Source organism: Typopeltis vanoorti, chromosome 23, assembly GCF_054136105.1.
Source record: "Typopeltis vanoorti isolate ZY-2024b chromosome 23, IOZ_Tvanoo_1.0, whole genome shotgun sequence".
Lineage (NCBI taxonomy): Eukaryota > Metazoa > Arthropoda > Arachnida > Uropygi > Thelyphonidae > Typopeltis > Typopeltis vanoorti.
Genome location: NC_143571.1, coordinates 15,854,031 through 15,874,588, shown reverse-complemented (window position 1 = coordinate 15,874,588; position 20,558 = coordinate 15,854,031). Strand labels below are relative to the sequence as shown.

At 37.1% G+C, this 20,558-nt stretch overlaps 1 protein-coding gene across 1 annotated transcript in view; it reads left to right on the top strand.

The window, feature by feature from the left end:
- The window catches only part of LOC150093651 (arylsulfatase B-like), a 41,288-nt gene extending 21,171 nt beyond the window's left edge, over positions 1–20,117 (top strand). Inside the window, exons 8-11 of the mRNA XM_090412594.1 lie at positions 5,363–5,489; positions 11,445–11,741; positions 13,673–14,145; positions 19,756–20,117. Of these exons, the coding sequence (XP_090268720.1) occupies positions 5,363–5,489; positions 11,445–11,741; positions 13,673–14,145; positions 19,756–19,887 (1,029 nt within the window). The 3' untranslated portion in view covers positions 19,888–20,117. The remainder of the gene's footprint in view (positions 1–5,362; positions 5,490–11,444; positions 11,742–13,672; positions 14,146–19,755) is intronic.
- Positions 20,118–20,558: the final 441 nt, after the last annotated feature.

Here is a 20,558-nt window from a genome sequence, read left to right as displayed (position 1 = left end):
GGAGAGTATTACTAGATGATGATTGGAGAGTAGTGAGGTAGTGTTTTCTTCAGGCAGCAGTTTTAAGGTGTTTTGAAGTGCTGAGCTTTTGATCAGATATAGTATATATTATATATGTTATAGTCGAATAGGATATAGTATACAGAGTGTGTGAACTAAATTCGTGATGAGTGCATCTGCAAGTGGATTAGTCTTTTACGAAACAACTAAAGAAAGTGCATGGAAGAAAATCCGGACATTGTAAGTAAATTTTCTATTTACTATTACCCATCCACTACCAACAAACAGTAGCATACCGGCAGAACCAAATGGAGGAACTAACACTAACAAACTTTAATTATGACCAACTAATAACACTCTTCAGGAAGATAGGCTTAGAACTAGAAACCAGATATCCGGGCACTGTAACACTCATACAATCAGCACCAAACGACGAAGGAATCCATGGCCCCACCGACTTAGAAATTGAACAACCAGAACCCTCCCCTCAAGAACACTAACTCAGAAGACAACACTGAAGATTTCGAAGTAATCAACAGAAACAAACGACGAAAGGTCACGGACACAGCAGAACAGGAAACACCAATGGACGCAACAACCAACACAAAAAAAGAACGCATCCCTCCAGTTATCCTCCGATCGAAGGAAAAATGGTCGGAGACAGCAAATATGAAACACAGCCAGATCAAGTTCTCTACAGCAAGAAATACAGCAGAGGGAATACGAATACCCGAAACAGTAACAGACTTCAGAAACCTCACTAAAAAACTAGGCCACTCACTGATCCCTTACCATACGTTCGCATTAAAAAGCGAGAAAAACCTAAAAGTTGTAATAAGAGGAGTAGTAGAATCAATCACAACAGATGAAGTTAAAGCAGACCTAACAAGACAGGGCTTTGTACCCATAAAAGTCTCGAGAATGCACAGGGGAGACAAAACCCCGATGCTGCTAATCCTAGTAGAGATCGACAAAGACAAACACGACATATATAATCTAAGAACAGTGTGCGACCTCATCATCAGAATGGAACCACTTCGAAGGAGGGCATCAACCGGACAGTGCCACCGATGCCAAAAGTACGGACCCGCCCAGAGCCGATGCAAGGCAGAGTTCAGATGCTTAAAGTGTGGAGACAAACACTCCACAGCTTCCTGCACTAAACCCCGTACAACTCTAGCAAAATGTGCAAACTGTGACGGCCCGCACCCTGCAAATTATAAGGGATGTCCTAAACACCCAACCAACGAAGTGACAACACGGAAAGCAAAAGATCCAAGCTCCACAACAGACACAAACAAACACACGCCACCCACATTAAAACCAGTAATTCCCACGACTACCCGCATAAACACAACATACGACGATATACTAAGAACAAACCAAGAACCCCCCACCCACAACCAACCACCCAACTCTGCCAAAATAGCAGCCGCCCTAGGCGAAATGTTACTCGTATTCAGTAAGACAAACCCCACCCAAGACTCAACAAAACATTTCATGAAAAACGCACAAGTAATCTTCTCTACCCTCACTCATGAATAACACAATCAACGCCAACAATTCACTGCAGATAATATATTGGAACGCAAACGGCATACTTAACAAAATGCACGAACTAAGAGAATTCATACAACGCATAGACAGACATAATACTAATAAACGAAACTCACCTGCGCCCATCAGAAAACCCAAAACTAAGAAACTATCACCTATTCAGAACCAACAGAACAACAGCCAGAGGTGGAGGAACAGCTATCTTCATCAGAAAATAACTCAGATTTAACGAAATAAAAGCCCCCCAGCTCACAACCCTAGAAGTCACAGGACTACAAGTTCACCTAGCCAACACAAACAGTCTCAAAATTTACGCCACATACAACTCACCAAACAAACACATATCTACCACAGACCTGTCGCAGCTACTAGACAATAATGAAACCATAATAATGGCAGGTGACTTAAACGCTAAACACACGGCATGGAATAGCAGGATTGCAAACAAAAACGGCAAAATCCTACACAATTTCATCGCTAACAGGAACATTGTAGTGGCAGGACCGATCGAACCCACACACTACGGCACGATCGGGCGACCAGACGTATTAGACATCGTTATCCTGAAAAACGTGAACCATCAATACCAGCTAATAACAATAAACGATCTAAGCTCAGATCATAACCCAGTCCTACTCCAGCTGGGTGCTACACCAGACGAAACAACAACAAACTCTACAACCACAAACTGGACACAACTACCCACAAAAATCAAGGACACTATAGGACCCATACCTACCATCTCCACGAAACAAGATATCGAAACTGCAGTCTCCAACCTAGAAAAACAAATAACGCTAAGCCTAGCAGCAGTAACCTCGATTACATCCAGCACGAAACCAAACCAACTCCCAGAAAACATCCGAAAACTCATTCGGCACAAAAACAAAATACGCAGACAATATCACAAAACACTAGCGCCACAAGACCGACAAGAACTCAACAAAGCCACTCAACTAGTCCGCTATGCAATCAAAGATTTCCGCAACCAATACTGGGAAAACACACTCCGAGCTATACAACCAAATGACCAAGCACTATGGAAACTCCTCAAAGGCCTTCGCAACACGTCAAGTACCACCAATTCATGGGGAACGCGGTACGATCTACCGCGATGACGAAAAAGCGGAAGCTTTCGCGGACAGCCTAGAGCTACAATTCAGCCCCAACTACAAGAACATAGACCTAACATTTATCACAAAAAAACACCGACAGATGCGGCATTTAAAGCACCACAACCAGCAACCGAATATCCGCCCAACATCTCCAAAAGAAATACGCGAAATAATCAAACACCTTAAAAATAAAAAAGCGCCGGGTCCAGACAAAATCACGAACAAAATAATCAAACATCTACCACACAAAGCACTCATGCACATAGTTGCCATCACAAACGCGATGCTCAGGCTCAGCTATTTCCAAACCGTTGGAAAACTGCAGACATAATCCTGATCCCCAAACCAGGAAAAGACCCGAAATTCCCACAAAATTACCGACCCATCAGTCTCCTCTCCTGCCTCGGAAAAATATCCGAAAAAGTAATCCTAACCAGACTACAAGAAATAGCAGCCAAGAACAACATCATCCCAGACGAACAATTCGGGTGCAGACCACACCCAGCATGGTACAACAAGTACAAAGAATCACAGAATACATCACACACGGTTTCAATTGGAAACAACAAACCGGTGCCATTTTTCTCTACATAGCCAAAGCTTTCGACAAAGTATGGCACATCGGTCTCCTACATAAACTACTAACAGCAAAAGTACCAATACATCTAGTCCTCCTGATCAGCTCATAATTAAAAAACAGAAAATTCCGAGTAAAAATACAAGGAATAATATCCACTGAACGCAAAATCACAGCGGGAGTCCCACAAGGCTCACTACTTCCCCCCCCCTACTATTTGCCATCTACATGGCTGATATCCCACAGAAGAAGACAACGTTTTCTGCCTATTACGCAGACGACACAGCCATTTTAACCAGATCACTATGCCCAAAACTGATAACAAAACGACTACAAACCGCAGCAAATGAACTTGAACTCTGGTTCAAAAACTGGAGGATCGACGTAAACGGAGACAAAAGCGCAGCAATACTGTTCACAAGAAGAAAAAAATCTCCCCACAACTCAGTACACATATTCAACAAAACAATCCCATCGGTAACAACAACGAAATACCTAGGAATACAACTTAACAAAAAACTACACTTCAATACCCACATTGCACACATATGCGCCAAAGCAAACACAGTCATAGCCCAAACATACCCACTAACCAACAGACGCAGCTGCTTAAGCATAGACACAAACTACTCATCTACAAGTCAATAATAAGACCCATAATAACATACGGATCACCCGCGTGGAGTCACACAGCACCTTACAACATCAAAAAACTCCAAACAATACAAAACAAATGTCTAAGAATGTCATTTGACGCCCCATGGTTCATACGAAACACACAACTCCATCGAGAAGCAAATATACTGACAATTCTCAAATTCCTCCAGCAAACAGCCACAAGTTACTTCACACAAGCAGCCACCCACCCAAACCAACTAATAAGGACAGCAACAGATTATAATGAACATGATACAATGAAACACAAACGCCCCAAAACAATCCTGCTATTCCAAAGCTAACTATAAAAACCACACAGCCCGAATAGGGCGAGCATTTGCTCAATAACAACCCCCCCCCCCCTCCCTCAAGAGACAGACACACATGACAAAGGGAGTAAAAGCCAAGGGCTTGGTTCTCCATCACACCAGTTTAAGTCACAAGTCACGCGTTAGCTGATTTTTTCTTTTTTTTCATGCCAAAGCGAGCAGCGAGTCCACAATCTAATGAATGCAGAGTGGAAACACTGTCTGATAGGCAAAGGAGGCCAACTTCAGTTAATAAAGAACAGACTAGCATGTATCTTATAAGAGGAGCGTTCTTATTAATGCAGTAAATGACTGATTTTGAAGTATTCCAAAGAAAAATAAATAAAAACAAAGGCAAAATTAGAACACTATAGTGATGTTAGGTTGAAAAATCGTCATCTTTGAATTAATCTTAAAGAAAGAGATGTTGAAAACTTACTGACTAAACACGTTTGAGAAGGTTGGAAAGATGGAAGTGCTCAATTTTTGCATAAAAATTTTGTGTCTTGATTTCGTTGACTGCTCTACGGCAAAATAACACCGGACTGGCTGGCGAGTGGATGGTTTCTTCTCTCTAAACAGTTGGCTGTGATTCGAATCCCGCGTGGAATGGAAGTTTGTGAAAGTGAAGTGGTAGGCGATTTCCATCGCCCACCCACGTATTAAATATACGAAAAAGTTCACAATGCGATCAGATTGTTAAATAAGTGAAGTACTGAGTAGTTCTCCATCTAATCGATGTTTTTCAATTAATTTTATTTTTATAAACATAATGCTTAATTTTTTTTATAAAGAATTAAATTTACTTTTAGAAAATACAATTTTTTTGTGGGGAAGGAATTAAACATCCGATTAAAATAATGTTGTTTTCTGGCAATAATGCAAATTGTTATAAAATTTATTTTTGTTTTAATAATCAAGAGAGAAATATTAATCACGTATTCTAATACCTAGGTGGATTGCAAACAAAACGAGTCATAATCAATAGCGATTTAACTGTGATAAAACCAAATCGTGATGTTTTTCAGAGAACTAGGGAACTCATTGAGAACATTTCTATAGTATAATGCCCAATCTTTCTGATATTCATTGTATAGGATAAAGTAATGACACTTTCCTAATATATATATTCTTTTTTCCCTCTTTAGCCACTCTTCCTATACATTGCTCACATAGCTCCTCACGTGGCCAACAGTTACCAGAGCCTGCAAGCTCCTCCGCACTATGTGGAGAGATTTCCACACATAGAAGACATGGAACGAAGAACTGTAGCAGGTATGTCATTATTTGAGCAGTACAGATACCTAGTAAAGTTTCAAAAATAACGCGTAATTTAATTGCAAATATTTATTGAAAAAAGATATAACAGTAACAGTAGTAAATCTCGTGAATGAGAGTTTGAGAAAGTAAGTTTACTTTATTTTTATTATTATTATTATTTTATTCTTTTATTTGGGATAAATGACTTCAGCTTGCTATGTATAATTAGCTTAGCAGATGTTACAGCTTGTTACTGAGCAATTGCTCTGTGTGCGTTCAAAGATTTCCTGTTAAAAAGATATATTCCGGTGATTACACCACATTTTTTATTATTCAGTTATACAAAATACTGAAATAATAGTTCCCGACAAGTTTCGTAAATCGTAGGATTTACATCTTCAGGGGGTAAATAGTAAAACTTAAAGTTTAAACAAGAGAAATTAATAACTACAAATCATAACCGTCTGGCTATTCATAAACTCAAACAACAGAATACAGATATAAAATGTTACTGACGTTGAACAATACTGGACGACGTCACGTGTTCTTGTTCTCGTTCATATAGTCCGAGCTCAGATTGAGGTAGATTTTTTATTAGAGCTGACCACACTTGATGGAGAATTAAACCTTGAATTTTATTGCATTGGGTTGGGTTTTTCAGCATATTAGCAGCTTCTTTAAATTTTCCTATATACTGAGAAGGAAAGTAAACTCTCTCAGTATATAGGAAGCCGACAAACACTGGAAGATTTCTAAATGCAACCTCACACCACCATCCTTCACAAAAAATAAGCTTAATTAAAACTCTTCGAGACAGAGCATACAGTATCTCCAGCACGCAAGAAAGATGTAATGAAGAACTAAAATACTTAACACAAATCCTCCAACAGAATGGATATGAAACAAAAACAATCAAGAGAATCCTTAAAATGCCTCCAACTAACAACACAATAAAACAGGATTACAAAAACGCAATCTCGCTTCCTTATATCAAAAATGTTACAGATAAGCTAGCCAAATTAATGAACAAACACAACATAAAAGTAGCCTTCCTTCCTATGGAAAAAATCTCAAGATTCCTACATCCACCAAAACCACCTCATCATCCTCTTAAAAAACCAGGAGTCTACAAAATCCATTACTCTTGCGGGATTTGCTACGTAGGACAGACAGGAAGATCTGGAGAAATAAGCATGGCTGAACACCAAAAAGACGTACAATACAAAAGAGAACAAAAAAGGGTCTTGCTTTCCATACCACTTCCACTGGACACGATGTACTCTGGCAAAAAACGACGATGTCATACATAGAAAACAACAGTTATATAAGAAAATTTAAAGAAGCTGCTAATATGCTGAAAAACCCAACCCAATGCAATAAAATTCAAGGTTTAATTCTCCATCAAGTGTGGTCAGCTCTAATAAAAAATCTACCTCAATCTGAGCTCGGACTGTATGAACGAGAACAAGAACACGTGACGTCGTCCAGTATTGTTCAACGTCAGTAACATTTTATATCTGTATTCTGTTGTTTGAGTTTATGAATAGCCAGACGGTTATGATTTGTAGTTATTAATTTCTCTTGTTTAAACTTTAAGTTTTACTATTTACCCCCTGAAGATGTAAATCCTACGATTACGAAACTTGTCGGGAACTATTATTTCAGTATTTTGTATAACTGAATAATAAAAAATGTGGTGTAATCACCGGAATATATCTTTTGAACCAATTAGCCACAGAAGTCTACACCTGCAATTTCCTGTTAACTTTTGCTAAGTCTGTTTTATTTTATATTTTAACTCTTGTAATGAGATCAATGGGAATACCTGAACATCTAATTTTCTTGATACGAGAGCTGTATGACAACTAAGACGTTTCAGTTTTCGGAGAAATAGACAGTGTTCGAGTGGAAAAGGGGGTGCGGTAGGGTTGTATACTGTCGATCTACTTTTTTAATATTTATAGTGAATGTATTATGAGAATGGCTGATTTAGACAAAGATCCAGTTGAAATTAAGATTGATCACAGAAAACTATATAATTTAAGATATGCAGATGATAGAACCCTCATAGCAGAAACTGAGGAGCGGGTGATTCTATTGGTTAAGACGGAAAGTAACTAATCCGGTCTTAATTTAAACATAATCAAATATAAGGGATGGATTCGGGTAATTTAAATGAATTTATGATAGAGAGAGGGAGATAAAATTGAAATTGTTAAAAGTTATGATTACTGAGGTTCAGAGTCAGAAATGATGGCAAATGAGAAGATTAAATTAAAAGAAGGACAGTCATGGGAAAAAAGTGATGTTAAACCTGATAAAAATTATGAAAGATAGAGGTGTGAGTAAGGCCATGAAAGTTAGAATTGTTAAAGCAATGGTATTTCCAGTAGCGACATATGGATGGGAAAGCTGGATTATTAAGAAAAAAGACAGAAAGAGAATTGATTCGTTTGAATTATGGGTATGGAGGAGACGATTAAGAATCCCATGGACTGCAAGAATTGGCAATAGAGAATATAAAGGCAGAATGATCCTTAGAGGCGATGATGAGAACAGAACAGAAATTGATGTACTTTTGACATATTATACGAGCTGATGAATCATTGAAAAAGGCAGTTATATAGGAAAAGATTGAGGGAATGAGAAGAAGAGGAAGATCACAAAAGAACGGGATGACAACAAACAAGAATTTACAATTACTGAAAGAAAGGACAAGAGGCCGCGTGGGATGAAGAGCCTTTATTCACAGGTTCACCAAGAGTCGAAAACGACGATGGTACATAACAATAACAACAACAATGAGTTCACTTTTGATAAGTAAACATCTTTACACTTCATGCTTTATATAAAACAAAAACGTTGATGAGTTGGAATTTCCTAACCATTTAACATTTTCCCCAATTGTTTTCAACTTTTCCCTCCCCAATCCTTCAAGAGTACGAGTATTTGAGAAACTGATTGCAGAATTCATCTTCCACCTAAAAACAATCAAAAATATCTATTCTCACTGCGAAATTCGAACCCGCAGTCTATTGGTTGAAACACGTAGGGTGGAATGGAGTAGGCCTTGATTATTCCCTCTGAGGAATAAAAGACGCTAGTGGATTTATTTTCTTTATTTATTTTTCCTATTTTTACTGGCTCTTGCTTTAATTCTTTGATTATTTATTTATTTCTTTTATAGTCAAATAGGGATATTTTGCTGTTTTCATCACTTTCATTTTGATTACTGTTAAATCTTAAAGCTTTGGGATTATTTTGTGGGTTTTGTTTAATTTAATACAAGGGGTGTTCATAAAAAGATGGAACTCTTTAAATTGCGCGCCAACTGGCACAGATATTCTGGCACTTATTCACAGGCGCCAACCGAAGCCTGTGAATAGGTTTCGTTAAACTTGTTCTTTGGAATTTTATCGCGATTGCAAGTATTTTTTGTGCAAAATAATCAGTAAACAGAAAACCAATAGAGGGCACTAAGGAGCCAATTACTTCCACGCAACTCGTAAGTATCCATAGTCCTCCATATCAGTTATTTTTACAATTAAAAAACAGCCACGTGAAAGCGCCCACTATGCCTATCGTGCGAAGTAAAGATGGTGGCAACAAAGCGAACAACGAAAGATTACTTCGAGTCCCGTCAGCGTAGCGCAGCCGATAGCCAACAAACTAAAAGACAATACGAAGTGCCACAGTTGCGAATCCGAAGTTATCGAAAGAAAAAAAAAGTATATCGCGCAATTTCTGTTTCAACTGGCTACATACTTCCTGCGCGAAATTAGATGAATCGGTGCACAAGCTTTTTATCGAACTGAACCAGCCTTTTCTTCTATTCGATGTGCCTTCCTTCTGTTAAACAGCTGCTGAACCTAGGAAAACGAGTTGAAAATCTCGATCAACACCTTAATAACACGATCGATACTTTCTCTTCCAAAATCCGAAAGTTGGAAACTAAGCTCGAGATACTCAACGACCAGCGGCAGATCAAAAGTGCATCCGTACTCGCTAATGAACTCCGCGATCTAATCGCATCAAAGGTACACGCGTCGCTCGAGGCCGAAAACAGGAGACTCAACGCCGTTATTCTGAACTATCCAAAGGGAAACGACAAATCATTAAAAGAAGACTTCAGCAAACTAGCAGGTGAATGCAACTTCGATCCCAGAGTATATTTTCAAATGCCATCGTTTCGGACCCATAAACAAAAGAAAGGATGGAACAAACTTTCCACGCCTTGTGAAAGTGAACTGTGATACACCGACAAACACATCAAAATTAATAACGGCGATAAATAGCAAGCTAAAGGACAGTTGTCCCCAATCGCGTGTACGTGCTCGACCTGATTTAACCTTTGCAAAAAGGGAACAAAGACGCCAATTTCGAAGACAGCTAGAAGAAAAACGCCAAAATGGAGACAACAGGTGGACCATAGACTACAAACAAACCAAACTAGTGCAAAAACCAAGTGACGCCACTAGTAACCACCAAGGAGACCAGTATGCAGGCACTGCATAGGAAACGTGCAAGACCCTTGTGGTCAAAGCCATGCCTCACAGAACCTTGCATATCCACTACACCAACATCCATGGTCTCAACTCCAACCATCATCTGCAGTCAACCAAACTCCACCTACGTTTCTTAAGAGAAACTTAAATCTCACCTTCCCCCACCACTACCCATCTCAACCATCCAAACTATACACTATTTAACTCCTTTCGATCCAAAGGTGGTGTCTGTGCATATATCTGCTCTGACAGACAGCACCTAACATAGAATCGCCCAACTTTGACCTTCTTTGGTTAAAATATCCCCCTCCCCGCACGCAGTCAAATTCGTCTGCTGTCTCTATCGCTCTCCTAATACCACCGACCACTCTGAGCTCTTTAATTTACTTTCCTTAAAAGTTGACTTTCTACAGTCCCACTCTCCTAATAGTGAAATCATCCTCCTGGGTGTCCATAAAACCAACTGGCTTTCCTCTTCCAGTTGTAGAGATCCTGCAAGCAGAGATGCCATCACCAACGACCTTAACGTACGGGAAGGACTGTATCAGCCGAACGCAGTGCTATGAGTGGTTTAGGAGTTTTACAAAGGGCAGAACGTTGGTCGGTGAAGATCCCAGGCCTGGACGACGTTCCACATTAACAGACGACGACCATGTCGAGAAACTTCAGGCTGTGATTCGTGGAAATCGTCGTTTAACTGTACGAGAAGTTGCTGACGAAGTGAGCATCAGCATAGGATGTTGGCGTCAAATTTTGACTGAAAAACTTTCAGATGCGTTAAGAGAACTTCGCGCCATCACAGAAAGTGCATTCCAACAATGGAAAAAACGTTGGGAACGGTGTATGGCCAGTAGAAAGGACTACTCTGAAGAGGACAGTACATAAAATGTTGTAAACTGAGCAACAAAGACTTTGTAGCAAAAGTTCGGTCTTTTTTTAAAGACGCCTTGTATTCTGCAATATATTTTGAAACAGGAAATTAGAATGCTCATATCTCTAAAATATTATCTTCCTTATTATCTTTAATAGAAAGGAATTACTATAAAATTTTTCCATTTTTGGTAAGTTTAATTAAATTTTATTTAAAAATAATATGATTCTCTCTCTCTCTCTCTCTCTCTCTCTCTCTAAATTTTATTCCTAAGTATTTATAGAGTGTTAATCTTAAAATTATCTTATCTTGATCATTTATAATTTTTTTTATTTCTTTCGAACTAATTTCTAATTCTTCCGTTGTTATAATTTTATCATTTTCATCATATGTTTATCCGTTTTTTTATAATTAGTATCGGTCCATAATTCTGAATAAAACATTTGGAAATTTTATTAAAAATTTAGACAGTTTGAAAATTTTGAGATGAAATCAATTTACATATTTAGAAAATTTAGAAAACATTTAGAAATCCTATTACATATCATATTAATTTAAAACAGTAGTTTTATTTAAAAAATTGCAATATAACAGGTATGATGGCTGCTCTGGATGATTCTATAGGCAAGATATTTAATGCACTGGAAAATGAGGGCATTCTGGACAACTCTGTTGTAATCTTTTCTACTGACAATGGAGGAGGAGTTAATAATGTCTGGGGTGCTGCTAATTCCAACTGGCCTCTCAGAGGAGGCAAGTATACCTTATGGGAAGGAGGAGTTAGAGGAAGTGCTGCCATATGGAGCCCTCTTCTTGGAAATAAAGAGGGCAAGATCTCAATGCAAATGATGCACATGACAGACTGGCTTCCAACTTTATACCACTTAGCAGGTAAGAATTTACAGCTTTTCCTGTATGTATATTCTGACATGTGTGCATTTTCAGGATCGATGTGTTACACCTCGAGTTACCAGCGAATTGTAAAGACAAAAAGGATGATGAAAAAATGCAAGCTGCATACTTTTCCGTTGTGTAAAAATTTTAAAAGGGAAGTTTTTCTCGCTGTAAATAAATTTCACTTTTACATTTTTTTATTTGTAATTTCCTAATTGAATTTAAACTTAAGGGAAAAAATCTACATAAAATACTAGACATTAGAAGTAGTCTTTTCACTGCCTCAGCAGGACTGTCAGTATCGATGATGCACTTTGGTTGGAAATACCTGAGTTTAAATTCCGGTGGTGGTGGGGGGGGGAGTTAGAGGTAGAAGGGTTCCCATCTCTATATGAGAATCTTCAGGTTTTCCATCCTGCAAAATAACAAAACAACCAGATGAATATACACAGACAGTTATTAGACAATGCAATGACCTCAGTCTTAAATGGTTCGCCCGTAATTCAAAACAAGAACAAAACAGAACAAAAATTTTTTCTGTCTATTGGAACAACCATTTGGTTGGAGACAAGTGCCTTTTCATCTCACCATGAATCTGCGAAACATTTTCTCTTTTAACCTAGAAGAATTCGACCGTATAAACCTAGATAGTAAAGCCCCCGCCATCTCGGTAACGCTTGTTTGTGCTCTGGCAAAAGACACGAATTGGTTTGAGTAAACCTATGTGTTTATATTGTCAGAATTATGTTATTAATTGACATAATATAATCACGTCGTATATAATTCTAATATTATTCTTTCTGTATATGTGTATTGGGTATACTATACGGTACAGATACCAAGTAATTTTATAAACTTGGTTTTAATCCTTTTTTTCCCAAGTAAGCAAACAAGCGAATAAGCCAAGTTTGCACCTGGAGTATTTTCAGGTCTGAGGCAACTCGTAGTAAAGGTGGAGTAAGTTCTGATCACTTGCCTTAGTATCTCCCATCTTTCGATCATGTATGATGCTATGCATTAAGGGAAGGGCCACTACCCCGACCGATTTCAACCTTTACTGTGGTCTCATCAGCGGGAGCCAGACCCTGATGTGGTGATGCCAAGGTTAGAGTAATACAGAACTTACCTATACAGAATTTTTACCTATACGAGTTGCCACAAGGTGCTTTGACCGGTTTGTCAGAGATTGTCCTGAGATCCTGAGATTGTCAGAGTGTCGAAAAATGTTTCGACACCCTGACAATTACATGCCGCTGGGTGGTTAAGAAATTTTAGCCAATAAGAAAACTCTGATTAGCTTAGATTTCGTAATCACTCAGGGACACGTAACATCGTGCACTGTTATGGTGTAGAAACCGAATACTGGAACACCATCCGTGAAGCCCATCTCCAACTCTCTACCTGAAAACTAACTTTTTCTTTACGAAAAACAAGAATTCGATAGAAAAATCAAAACAGACATATAGCACAATGACGGCCTTAGCTAGTTCTGTCGTATCGGAAAGTCTTGGTTTGACTAAACGTATTCAACATATATCCTTCATAACAATTCTTACGTTTCTGTGAATGTCTTATCAAGAAGGTTGGCGGAAGGTTGTAAAACTATAGTATATTGTATTAGTACCATGGATGATCTGAGGATTACCCACATTTCTGTTAACTATATATATGTATTTTTGTATATTGTTTTTCATAATCTCAAAACCTCCTCTAGAGCCCAAACATGGAACTTTTTCAAGTAAATACAGGGATGGTGGTCTCACTAAATTCAAATTCATCTCGATGAAAATTGATTTCTTCGTTTGTTTGTAATATAAGTATTACTTTATTCAATTACTATTATTACCGTTGTCACAGTATTACCATTTATTATTATTATTATATATTTATTTTGCCATTCACTTTTGTCTTTTTCTTGATCTCTACAGGAGGTAATATATCTGATCTTGGAGAAACTGATGGATTTAATATGTGGGAAACACTAATCGATGGACTTGAATCTCCAAGAGAAGAACTTCTTTATAACATAGACCCAGTCATAGGACTATCAGCAATTAGATATAAAAATTATAAAGTGATTAATGGTACCCTGAATGATTCCGATGGTGATGTATTCGATTACTGGTATGATTACTCTGGAAGGAACTTGAATTTTTCCGACTTCAATTTTCCTTCAGAGATGGAGAATTGGGTTTGGAACAATAATTCTATTGTAGCCGATGTTTTAATACGCAGAAATAGAACTTTTCCACCTAATAGTTGGTATGAGAAATCAGAAATTAAATGTGATGAAATTCCTGAATGGGCTGTAAAAAACTGCGAGCCGATAAAAGCTCCTTGTCTCTATGATATTGTTAGTGATCCATGCGAACATCACAATTTGGCTAAAATCTATCCACAGGTAAGTTTGTAATTCTGCTATGAAATTTTCAATTAAATTATTGTCATTTCAATATTACGACAGTTTTAAAACATGCGACTTAATATGTTTTGATTTCTGAGTTCTTGGTCTCTTTCAATCAGAAGGAGTAGTCCAATTTGAATATCCAATTTTAGTAGGTGTCCTATCATTAAGTAGTACTTCTCTGTTTTCTTCTGCTTTTCTTAATACCTCTTAATCTGTGGTGTGCCTGTCCATGCAATCTTCAGCATTCGGTACCACCAACAAATCTCGAACGCTGGAAGTCTTGATTTGTTTGTTTGTTTGAAGAGTGAATGCCTCTGAACTGTAAATGTTAATCCAGATCAAAAGGCTACACTCCAGACACATCTTTTAACATTTTAATGAAGTGCTTCTTTGTTCTCAATGGCATATTCTTTGACATTGATAGTATTGTTTTCATATTATATGTTTTTTTTTTCCGCTTGTGCAACTCTTATTTCTGAAGTCATTCTCTTCCATTTCATCCATCTGATGTTATTAAGTTTCCTAGGCGGGTAAATTATTTTTCTTACATTAATCTTTTCCCTGCTAGTGAGATATTTATAATTTGCTCTCCATTCCTGGTGCATTCATTATTTTCTTTCTCACTGATTTCATCTTACATCTTTCATTTAGTTGTTTATTCACCTCCGCAAGCGATTCTTGCAGTTCCTTGCTATGTTATTAATACTACATGATCTGCAAATCTTATCGTACTATAGAGACTACCACCAATCTTTATTCTGTTACTGATTTTTTTATTTAAATTCTTCCATATCCTCTTCGACGTAGATATTAAAAGTAGTGGTAGGAGTCCTGTATTTACTATAGTTAAATTGTTGCAGAATTCAACGTCTTTCTTCTCTGTCAATTAACTTCCCAAGTCTAAATTAACAATAATATTCTCCTACACCCCCTCTCTAACAACTACAATCTAATTTTCAATCATGATTTTCTTGATCATCTACTCTCATCGATGCTTCTTTAATCTGTTCATATATCTCTTCTATTTCCTCCTCATGGTATCCTGTTGTTGGTATATTTATATATCTGTAACAGAACTGTATCTCTTGGTTCTGCTTGAATGTTAATCCAGATCATTCTTTCGTTATATCACCAAATGCCTTTGATCTTATGCCTTAATTTCTCATTTACCAGGAATATAACCTGCTATGTCATTTGGGGAGCCCGAATCGATCATTCTTCAATCTCCGTTTCAGAAATCTACGCTGTCTTTCTATCTTGCTTAGCTTACTCCAAGAATGTTAATATTCATTCGTCTCATTTCCATCTTTAAGTTTTATAGTCTTCCACACTGCATCATGAATCTCACATTCCAAGTTCCTATTTTGCTGATAGCAGGAACGATCTCCTCTCTAGCCAATGACAGTCCTTCAATGCTCAGGCGAGTTGTTTTCCTTAACCTGATGATTCTTTAGTTCAACTTCCATGCTGTGTAGTCTTTGGAAAACAATGTGATGAGTTCCCATTTCCTTCGACCTCTCAGTGATGTGGCCATTAGTCTTCTGTTGACCATGCCTACATTTGTCTGATCTTAAGTCTTGCAAATTATTCTTCTTCAGCCTCAATCCTATTGGTAGGGCTTCTACTCACTCCGAGAGCAAGAGAATTTATGGCGGCACCGACTCGCCACTGTATAGTGCTGTTCTAAGGTTTTTGTGAGGCTTGAGCTGATTGAATGACTTAAATGATTGAATGACTTAATGTTTTATGTTGTGTGATGATTGGTTTCCCACTCAGAGATGTTACTCGGATGAGTTCCTCTGAGTGCTTTCCTTTTGAAGTTTCTATTAACCAGGCGCTGGTGAAGTGGAAAAATGTAACAAAAGTGATAAGGTGGAGTCCCACAGACCTACCCAAATAATGTAGTGTATTATAGAAATCCATATCTTTTTAATCAATATTAGTGGATTCTTCCTCTGAAGTTCTTCCTCACAGTCTGTATCGGACTCATGGTTACCGACTAATTCTAAATCAATTTCACTATCATCATCATCTCCGCTAAATGGCTTCTCGTCTGTCAAAGCGTCATCTATAAGTTGACCTAACCTCTGTTCTTCCTGCTCGTAACTCATGTGGTAAAAAAAAGATATTATTCTCAAAATACTCTCTAAGTATTTACGAAAACGTATTTGCTTATAGTTGGTATGTAAAAATATAGAAGACAACAGTAACGATAATATTATAGTAGAATACATATGAAAACAACTTATGTTTCAGAAGTAAATGTAGTCACACTTTTGGTAAGGTGGGATCTGGTGGACTCAAGCACACTTTACACTTCTGCACACTAAACTTGCTTGCTCGCAACAGCATATCGTCTGTGGCTTCGAGTAGGGGATTACAGGAGGGGAAGCTATAGTGAGGCACGACTCACTGCCACGCGTTGTTAAAAAGTTATAGTCAATATAAAATCTTTGGGGTTTGCGACACCCCACCTTACTAACGCCGAGTTAAGATGACACCGGATCTTAGCTTTTTAAGTGATTTAGAGGATCTGTCAATCTTTTTGAATTCTTCTGAAAGAAGAAGACTGTAATTTCCGTATTGAAATTATATTTAGCAAGGCTGAAATGCGTTGAGTGTATATTAGAAATTACTGATTTATATTTTTTTTTCTCTCTCTATCTCTAATTTTCCTTTGGTGTTTTAGTGGTTTTGTTACAAGTGTGGACCTCGAGAAACTGAAAAATGATTCACAAAGAAGTAGTTAAATGTCACTTTTAGGCGCATGAGCGCCTGCTATCCGCCAAGCAATAAATGCGAACGGAATTGGGATGTCAGAGCTACCCTGGACACCATACAATTTACTACATCAGCAATGATCCTCGCACCCAAGTCCGCTAGTCGATTGATCCTACAGAGTCCACTTAGGAATGCAGCTTTTGCTCTATTGGATGTCCATGAATCGTATACCTGCATAAACGTAGTAGAGAACTGAATCTCACAGATGATGGTTTGGTGAATAGGAGAAGGAAATAGAGTGGGAAGAATTAGAGTGAAGAATATGGGTAAAAATTAAGAAAAGAGAAAGATGAAAGAAAAAGCGCTATTGTCATTGCTGCTTCGCTAGTAATGACAATAGTTTCTTCGAACAGGTGCACCACATGGAAGGCTAATGTATACAAGATAAAAATCAGTACCACATTTAAGTTGCACGAGAAATAAACAATTTCAAAATGTCACATTCCTCATTAATGGTGATAAGATGCAATCAAGATGAAGTTAGACACATAAAAATAATGACACTAAAGTTAGAGTATAGGATAAGTAAAGTGCATTTAAATTATTGACATATTCCTAAGTCATGAACAACAAAGTATATGCGAATAAAAGATAGGAACATTGAATAATTATTTTCAAATATATACTGATCAGTAGTTATCGAATCGAATCAGGCGATCATATTTCAAGCAATTTATTCAGTCATATTTTCTTTCATTCTGTTGGAAAATCAGTGCATGCTGATATTTTTAACTTGAGCTATCTATCTCTAAGGTAATGCTATAATCTGTGAATTATTAACTGGTGCCATCACCTCAAGCACCTCTTAAATACATTCTTGCCAACACTTATCAGTATCTCAAAAGTCAGAGTTTAATACTCTCAGGTAAAAGTAATAATAAGTACTTTACTGATTTCAATCCCTTTTAATGGAATGGAAAGACCCATTTTCCCCTTATTCGATTACAATCTTACTCAATTTCTTTAATGTCATCAAGAAATTGATTACATCTTGACATCCAATAATCTGAATGCTTTTAGTTCTACAGACCTAATGGATATCTTTCTCTGAAAAGTTGCGAGATATATAACGTACGAATGAACATAATTACATAATAACATAATAAACATAATTATGCAAATAATTTACATAAGTGCCACTACTTTCGCCTTTGTATATACTTGTGGATGTCCTTCAGTGTACACTTGGCAGATCATGCGTAGATACTCACTACTGAAAGCATATGCTAGAAATCTTAACTTTTCAACCGTATGACAGTACTCTAAATCTTTTTGCATGACGTTAGCATATCATGATCTCACTACCATATTTCCGTACTCTGAAAAACAATCCGAATCATTTTAGTAAATAAACAGAAAGTCAAATTCAAACTCTAAAGTAACTGATATTCGTACTAAATTAGAAATTCAACTGAGTATTTCTTTTCGATTTCTAATACCGATTTATAAGATGTGTAAATTTCATATATATATATATATATATATATATATATGATAAGTTTTTTACCTTGGGGATAATATATATGTATATATATATTATCCCCAAGTATACATTTAGAAGTATACTCCAAGTATTCATAAATTGAGATACATTTAGAAAATTAATATTTGTACTGACTAGAACCCGAGAAGTATAACAAAAACACTTTAATAAATCATGACTAGTTTCATCGGTGTCCCGACTTCTTCAGGTGAGTAACACAAATAACACAGAACTTATAAAATTAACAAGGTAAAAAACATGGACTTTTCAGCTTAATAAAAAGAACAAGAATAGCAACAGTCATATTTGAAATAGTGATCGCGTGCTATTGTTAGCGTGAGTTGAATGTGAGTGACAGCTGACTTTAGAGCGACAGTACTGGATTACTGCGCTATGGGAATCAGGCAAACTGTAGCTCAGATTAAGATGAAAAGCCAAACAGCTATATTTTCTGGCAAAGTTAGTTAAATTAAGGGGGAGGGGGATAAAAATCCCTTATTATTTTACAGCCAGTATGCGAGACTCTAAGATCGAAAACTACGATCTACGAGTTTCATGCCGAAGAACTATCGGCGAATCCAAGCGTAAGTGACCACTTGGTAGTACAACACCAAGGCAACTCGAAGCAAAGGTGGAGCAAGATCCCTCACTATCCTTGATATTTTCTCATAATGTGAAAACATCATTATGTAGCTCAGATTGTTGTTCATGTGTGAAGGGTCCAGAACTATTTCTTTGGATTCTACAATGCGTCTTTCAAATTCATCATTGCCTATATATAAATTGGTTGTGCCGTCCCAATCAATTTGGTGTTGACATTCTTCTAGGTTAGAGTTTGCGGAGAAAAGATCACGGCTAGAAAGGACGCTCGCTTGGGTTCTTCTGTAGGAGATGTTACGTCTATGTTCCTCAAGACTTAGTGAAATAGATTTATCTGTCTGACAAAAATAAGGTCGAACACAGTCGCACACAACTTTATAAACACCTGAAAAATGCACTTGGTTGTGTTTTGGTTTTGGCCTACTCAAGAAAGAACGAAGTTTTGGCAGAGTGGTATAGTCGGTTTTTATGTTGAATTTCTTCAAAATCCTAGCTAGATTTTGGGTAAGAGAGCTAATAAATGGTAACTGGATGTGAGTGATAGGGTTGGATTCATCTTCTTGTCGAGGTTGTTGACGTGGTCTCAAACGTTTAGTGATGTTACGAGATAAATATCGATTATTTAATTTAAGAAGGTGCTTTTCAGGAAGTTGAGTTCTGTTTATTTAAAATAATATCTTTAACATAATATATATATATATATGTATTTTTTTTTTTTTTTTTTTTTTTTTTTTTTACAGATTGTGGAATCACTAATGAAGCGCATAGAAGAATTTGCGAATGTCTCAGCAGCAATTTTAACGAAGCCTTGCGATCCTCTAGCAGATCCCGAAAGGCATAATTTCTCATTTACCAATTGGATGGACAAATGATGAATGCAATTTATTATCAGTACTTAATAGTTGTTAAGTTAAGCACTGAAATTTTAAGAGTAGGAAAGAATGTTCTGCATGAACAGCTAATACTATACTGGAAAAAGACTATTAATGTTTTTTCTGTTTATTAACATATGAATAATTTATAACTTTTTTTTATTTCGATTGATCTATCTATACATTAAAATGCGGCATTACAATAAACTTTAAGAAAGAGGAATTCTTAATATTGAAATTTAAAATCCACTGATGCTACACTATTCTTTATACATGTCGTATTAATTTATACAGCATGCCTCAATATACACATGCTGGTCACTGAATTAGAAACTTTTATTTAATATGTTTTGCTGTTATAACCAAAATTCTGTCTTCGTGCTACGCGATAGACCGAAGGAGACCTCTTATCCAACCTCTTAAACACATTCTATTGTTTTGAAATCCTGCCCAGAGCTGAATACGACACGACGCTATGTGAGATTCCAAACTCTCTGGCAATATTAGTAATTCTGTGGCTTCTTCAAGCTTTCCAATAACTCTTCCCGCGTGAAATCATCTACTGATGTCTTTGAGACATTACAATACATCCAGGTTTGCAACTTTATTCCTTCACGAAAAGAGCTTCCTTCAAACACAATTCCTTAAGGGCAACCTTTTGCCTTTTATCC